General features: G+C 60.9%; 1 protein-coding gene across 1 annotated transcript; it reads left to right on the top strand.

The window, feature by feature from the left end:
• Positions 1-2170: 2170 nt before the first annotated feature.
• TNFRSF25 (TNF receptor superfamily member 25) lies at positions 2171-6258 on the top strand. The gene is made up of 10 exons (XM_049775432.1): positions 2171-2209; positions 2596-2680; positions 2796-2930; positions 3391-3522; positions 3564-3714; positions 4435-4490; positions 4598-4702; positions 5206-5243; positions 5588-5759; positions 5863-6258. Exons 1-10 carry the CDS (start codon positions 2171-2173, stop codon positions 6252-6254), a joined length of 1305 nt encoding a protein of 434 aa, XP_049631389.1. The 3' UTR covers positions 6255-6258.
• The last annotated feature ends 874 nt before the right edge of the window (positions 6259-7132 follow it).

Below are 7132 nucleotides of genomic sequence, written 5' to 3'. Positions count from 1 at the left end.
AGACCCCAGTGAGTGGCAGGTGGAGGGAAGGGGCTTGTCCGGACAGGGGCGGGGCCAAGCTGCAGACCCCAGTGAGTGGCAGGTGGAGGGGCGGAGCTTGTGCGGGCAGGGGCGGGGCCAAGCTGCAGAACCCAGGCGAGTGGCAGGTGGAGGGGTGGGGCTTGTGCAGACAGGGGCGGAGTCCAGCTGCAGGCGCGTGGGTGGTGGGGAAGGGGGCGTGGCTTATTGGAGTGAGGCGGTGCAGAGCCGCAGACCTCAGATGAGTGCCAGATGGAGGGGCGGGGCCAAACCCCAGGCCCCCGGAGATGGGCGGGGTTTACAGGGAGGGGCGGGGCCTAGCCTCATAACTCGCGGGAATGGCAGGTAAAGGGGCAGAAGTGACGCGGGTGGGCGGGGCTCAGGCCCCAAGAGTGGCGGAAGAGGCGGGGCCTCAGACCCCAGATAAGTGGCCTGCGAAGGGGCGGGGCTTACGTAGCGTGGGGTGGGTAGGACCTTAGACCTCAGTGAGTGACATGTGTGGGGCGGGGCTTTGTGAGGTGGGCGGAGCAGAGTGGCCAGTGGAGAGGGAAGCTTAAGCGGGAAGGGGGATGGAGCCTCATAACTCACATGAGTGGCAGGTAAAGGGGTGGGGCCGGGAAGGGGCGGAGTCTCAGACCCCAGATGAGTGGCAGGTGAAGGGGCGGGGCTTATGCAGATGGGCGGCGCGTCTGGCCCCACGAGCGGCTGCTGAAGGGGCGGGGCGTAATAAAGTAGGGCGGAGCCTCAGATCCCAGATGAGTGCCCAGTGCGGGGCGGGGTTTGTGGCGTGGGCGGGGCCTCGGGCCCCAGCGAGTGTCGAGCGAGGGGGCGGGGTTTAGTGGGGTAGCACGGACCCTCGGACGCCAAATAAGGAGCCGCGGAGGGGCGGGGCTTGTTTAGGGCGGGGCGGTAGAACCTGAGACGTCAGGTGAGTGACAGGTGCAGGGGCGGGGTTTTGTGAGCGGTGGGCGTGGCCAGGTCTCCAGGTGAGTGACGGCCAGGAGGCGTGGCCTGCGCGGGGTGGGCGGAGCCAGGCTCCAGCCGAGGGGCGGGGCCTCTACCCTGTGCAGAACCTCAGATCCCAGAGTCCGCAGAGTGCAGGCAGGTACTGGGAAGGTGGAAATCTGGTGGGGAGGCAAAGGTGGCTGATCTGCCCCCCAAAACTCCCCTCCCTCCTCTGCAGGGAGGTCTGAGCCAAGGTCCTGGAGCCAGTCAGGGGCACGGAGCACAAACCCAGGAGCACCCATCGCCACCCAGCCCGGTCGCCATTGAATGGATGGCAGTGGAGGAGGGCTCGGCCACGAACCCTGCGCAGGACGGGACACTCCACTGGCCTGCCCGGGCGGGTTCCCTGGTGGCCCCTTCTCCCCGGAATCTCCAGCTCCAGACCACGAGACAGGGGCCCCAGGCCACCCTCCGGACCTCTGCCCTCATCTGGCCCCAAGTGGGGTGCACCCTGGCCCTCCCCCTGCCCTGTCCCTCCTGCCAGGGCCCAGCCACCAGCTTGGGCTGGGTTCTGGGCCAAGTTGCGTATTTATTGAGCTTTGGATTCTTTTATAAAGACTTGTACATACGACACTGCAACGAGTCCTTTGCTTGTGAATCAGCCCCTTTCTTCCCTGGGGGTCTCGGGGGGGGGCCGAGAATGAGTGGGCCTGCTCCCCTCTGTCCACATGGGATGCCCCAGGAAGAGCCCGGAGAACCGGAGAAGACCAGGGAACTTGGGGAGTGCCCGGTGCAGAACCAAGCCCCCAAGATCGCTGCCCCTTCCTGGTCAAGTCCATGGGAGGCCCACCCCACCCCAGAATCCCTGTGCTGGGGGGCTCCAAAGCTCCCTGGGCTGGGAAGTCGCTGCTCTGGCTTCATTCAGCCAGGATGGCAGGAATGACACGGGGTGGGCACGCCCAGCCCAGCCCTGGTACCTGCCCCTTGCCTTGCCCATGCCAAGCCCAGGGGACCTAGGGGCACTGGGTGGGCACTGGAGATGGGGAGGGGTTCCCTTAGAGGACTAGGGAGGCTGGGCCCGGACTCCACCCCAGGCGGTTAGGGACCTGCGGGGCGGAGCTCTGGGAGGCCACAGAGGCCCAGAGGGGGGAAGCTCGGGGCAAGTTGCCCCGCCAGGGCGCCAGGGCCCCGCAGTGTGCTCGGGGACATGGAGCCGCGGCCCAGGGTCTGTGCAGTGCTGGCGGCGGTGAGTTGGGGTGGGGGGGTCTCTGCGAGGCAAAGGGGAGGTCCCCAGGGTGGAGTGGGGTGGGTTGGGGCGAGACTGGGCAGTTCCTTCCTGCCGACCTGCTTAGCGGCTCCTGGAGGTTGTGCACTTTGAGCTTTTTTGGAGAGGAAGCGCCCTGGGGCACACAGAGGAAAATTGGGGTTGCAGGCGGAGGAGACGAGGGGAGTGCAGCTGGGACGCTGGCCTGTACCTCTTTGTGTTTTGGGAGATTATCTCACCTCTTCCCTCTTGGGCTCCCCTTCTGCCCAAAAACCCTCCTGGTGGGGGATTGAAAATGGGCAGCACTGGCAAGGGGACCCCGTGCCTCAGCTAGCCAGGCTGCTGGAGCAACATCTATGGCTCCCCAGGCTATGCTGCTGCTTGGCACCCCCAGTGTCCCCTGTGGAGACTGTGCCCTCCAGAGCCGCCCTTTGAATAGGGGCTGCCCAGCAGGTGAGCTCAGGGTATTGGGGTGCCTTGGGGAGATGGAGGTTGAATGAGCTGGGTGAAGGGGAGGTTGGGAGAGGGAGCAAGGATCCCCTGGCCGACCCCAGTGCGGGTTTCCTAGGGCACTTCCTACAGCACCCCTGCAAAGAGCCTTGTGCCAACCCCACATGCACTCCATGCCAACCTGGCTTCTACATGGACATGGACAACCACGTCTATGAAAAGTGTCTTCCCTGCCGAATCTGTGATGAGTTTTGTGAGCCATGGTCTGGGGTCTGCTGAGGGGAGCGCTGGGGGCTGAAGGAAGTGAGAGGTGCAGCAGGCGCTTTTCCACCCGGCCAAGCAGGGGTCCCTCTTCCTGGAGGCTTTGTCTTGTTCAGGCCTTAGTCTGGGGGGTCTGGGGAGCCCTACTCAGCCCTTCCCATAGGGGGAGCCCTATCTCTGCCCCCATACCTGGTCATCCCCATATATATGTATATATGTCTGTATGTATGTATATATGTTTATTTATTTTTGGTTTGGGGCCACACCCGGTGGCACTAAGGGGTTACTCCTGGTTCTGTGCTCAGAAATCACTCCTGGCAGGCTTGGGGGACCATATGGGATGCCAGGGATCGAACCCAGGCCTGTCCTGGGTTAGTTGCTTGCCTTCTCTCCAGCCGCCTCCCCCCCCCCCCCCCCCCGCCAATCTCCCTTGGACACCCCTGCCCCACCAGTCTCTCAGGTGCCTACTCGGAATTGCTCCTCTGACAAGAACACTGAATGTGGCTGTCAGCCAGGCTGGTTCGTAAACTGCTGGGACCGAGACTGCAAGGACAGATCTTTTCGCTGCCAACCCTGCATGGACTGTGGGACCCTGCACCGCCACCCGGGGCCAAACTCCTGTGAGATGCCCTTCCCCGCCATCCGTCCTACCTGCCTCCTGTCTTCCCAGTGTCACCCACACCATCCCTTCCTGCAGGTTCTAGTGAGCTTAAGAACTGCGGGGCCTGCCTGGATGGCTTCTATGAACACAGGAACAACTGCATGGCCTGCCCCACGTAACTTTTCCTGGCCCCCCAGAAAGGGAGGCTGGAAGTGGGGGGAAGGGCAGGAACTGGGAAGAAGAATCCTAAATCCTAACCCTGGGGTGGGAGAGGGGCATCCCTCAACATCCTTGGACAGGGACTGGAGGGATAGCACAACAGTAGGGCATTTGCCTTGCACGTGTCCAGCCCTGGACAGACCCTGGGTCGATCCCCAGTATCCCAAATGGTCCCCTGAGTCTGCCAGGAGCAACTTCTGAGTGCAGAGCTAGGAGTAACCCTTGAGCACCGCCCGGTGTGACCCAACCTCCCAACAAACATCCTTGGACAGGCAAAGAAAACCTGGGTGCTTCTGGGGATCCTGGCTTCACCTCTTCTCTAACTGGGAGCTCCCCCCATCTTGGAAATACAGGGCCATTAATAGTTCCAGCCCTTCTCTTGCCCAGCCAGTATGCCATGTGTACCTTCCACATTTCAGGCACTCTTATTCAGGGGACAGCAGGATTGCCTCCCCACTCTGCTGTCTGACTCCTGGAGCCAGGGGTATTTCAGGGAGCACTGTCTGGCACATGAGAGGCCCAGGGGCCAGTTCCAGAGCTCACAGCCCAGTTTGGAGCGGAACTCTTAGTGGCTTTCCCACTGATGATGTTGTTCCAGATTGCCTAGGAAGTCTCATCAGGGAGAGATGGGGATCCCCTCCTTGATCCCCATGTCCACCCACTCCTCTTTTTGCAGGACCACCTTAGGGAACTGTCCCAAGCCCTGTGCGGCGGTGTGTGGCTGGAGGCAGAGTAGGTGGTGTTCTGGCCAGACAAACAGGGCTCCCCCCAAGAAAGGTGGCTGGGAGTGGAGGCAGGGCCTGAGCTCCCACCCTGCACCCACCAACTGCTTTTCTTAGTGTTCTGGGTCCAGGTGTTCCTGGCAGTGCTTGTGGTCCCTCTCTTGCTCGGTGCCACCCTGATCTATATCTACCACCGCTGTCGTCATGCCCGACTAGTGTCTGGTGAGTATGCACTTTCCATATACACAGAGATACACATACAGAGACACACAGAGACACAGACACACACAGAGACACAGACACACAGACACACAGAGACACCAGATACATGCAGACCCTGAGACAGACACACACACACACACACAGACACAAAGAGGTGCACGAAGACAGATATACACAGACAGATACGCAAAGACACACAGACACATGACATACAGAGATACAGAGAAAAATGCAGAGACATACACAGACACAGAGACACACACAGACAGACACAAACACAGACACGCATACAAACATATAGGCATACACACAGGCATACACACACTGGGACATATAGACACACACACACACACACACACACACACACACACACACACACACACTTGGGCCTTGCACAGAAGGGGAATGGAGAGCTGGGGATATCCACAGGAATACAAGGAGCTGGCAGGCCCCAGGGCTTGCACTGTGCCCACTTACTCACTGGACTCTTTTGTCTCCCTCAGCGGAGGAAGCCGGGCTAGAGGCACCCATGCCCCTTCAGGTAAGGCTCACCTGGGCCTCAGCCTCTGTAGCAACTGGGATACGGGGCCTTCCCAGAACCCATCAGGCTCTGAGGGACATGCAGGCTGGCCCTGAGGGTGCTCAGCTGTTGGTGAATAGGAGAGAAGTGGGTACCCCACCCACCCTGGGGCGCACTGTACCAGACAGACTCTGGCCAGGGTAGGGGCATGAGATCTGCACCCAAGGGGTCCAGGGAGAGGCAGACCCAAGTGGATGAGAGGCAGCCCTGGGCGAGCCACCAGAGGATCCCCCAATGGCCTGGCCAGGGCCCTCCTTCAGCTATCCACTGAGCTGGGGCTGGGGGCTCTCTCTCCCGGCTTCCAGGATGCCCCCCTCTTCCTCGAGGAAAATGCGCACACCGCCCTGGCGCTGCCCAGCAGCAGGAAGCTCAGTGCCTCCCACTTGGTAGCCAATAGCTGGGTGCCCAGCCTGGAGAAGTCTGGCCCTGCTATCCCTTGGGTCAAGGACTGGCTGCCAGGCTCAGCTCTGGGTCAGGGTAAGAGGTCTTGGTGACCCCATAACCTCAGGCCTGAGGTCAGAGGTGTATCTTCCTGGGGTGGGGGAGGACACTTCCTGTCCGAGGAGGTCTTGACCAAGAGCTGCCCCCACCACCTTTCACCCCATTGGCTGTCTTTGGTCTATCCGCCCCCCCCCCCCCCCCCCGCCCTTCCCTTCTCCCATGCCAGCGCATCCCGCAGGCCCAGAGGCCACAGCAGCACTGCTCCAGCCAGGCCCGCAGCTGTACGACGTGATCGATGCGGTCCCAGCTCGGCGCTGGAAGGAGTTTGTGCGCACCCTGGGGCTGCGGGAGGCAGAGATCGAGGCGGTGGAGGTAGAGGTGGACCGATTCCGTGACCAGCAGTACGAGATGCTCAAGCGCTGGCGCCAGCAAGAGTCTGCGGGCTTGGGCTCTGTCTACAGGGCCCTGGAGCGCATGGGGCTAGATGGCTGTGCAGAGGATTTGCGTGGTCGCCTGCAGCGTGGCGCGTGACCGGGGTACGGGCATGGGGTGGATGGGTTACGGGTCCTGGCAGAAACCTTAAGTACAGTTACTTATACAGGTAGACATTTTATGTCACTTATTAAGTCCCCTGGCACGGCCCTGCATAGCAGAGCCAGCCAGCCAGCATCAGAGAGAGCCCCCCCCCCCCCCGGTCCTGCCAGCCTCTGGATTGTAGGGAGCCTGGCTGGGTACCTCGAGGGGCATCCAAGTTTGCTCAGCCCTCACCATCCTGTGTTCCACCACGGAGGCTTTAGATTAAAATTATCAAGACAAACTGCTTGTTTGAGTTTTTGCAGGCCAGAGAGGCCTTTAACTGTCTAGGTTTGGGCCAGAACAGATAGCACAGCGGGGAAGGCATTTGCCTTGCATGTGGCCATTCTGGGTTCGATCCCTGGAATCCCATAGGCGCAGGGGTCTCAAACTCAATTTACCTGGGGGCCGCAGGAGGCAAAGTCAGGGTGATCCTTGAGTGCAAAGTCAGTAGTAAGCCTTGAACATTGGGGAGTGTGACCCAAACAACTAAAACAAAACAAAAAAGGATTCCTCTAGGGCAGGGCCACAAAATGTTGTACGGAGGGCTGCAAATGGCCCGAGGGTCGAGAGTTTGAGACCCCTGCCATAGAGTCTCCCAAGCCTGCCAAGTGTAGCCCCCCCCAAATAAAAACCATCCACTTGGTTTCTCTGGAAAGAGCCAGGCTCTTTCTGTCTTGCTGCCTAGGGCTGGGCATGCGTGCGGCCCGTAGGCCCCCACGCGGGTCCCTCCTGCTCTACGCCACGGAGACCCTCACCCGGAGATTCCAGTGACCCCCGTAGGGATCGAGAAGTCAAAGAAGCTCAACAAATGACTGTCCAGAAGAGCCCCGGGC

The sequence above is a fragment of the Suncus etruscus genome, chromosome 6 (assembly GCF_024139225.1).
Source record: "Suncus etruscus isolate mSunEtr1 chromosome 6, mSunEtr1.pri.cur, whole genome shotgun sequence".
In the NCBI taxonomy this organism is placed as follows: Eukaryota; Metazoa; Chordata; class Mammalia; order Eulipotyphla; family Soricidae; genus Suncus; species Suncus etruscus.
Note: the sequence above shows the minus strand (reverse complement) of the source record. Positions and strands in the feature narration are given on the sequence as shown.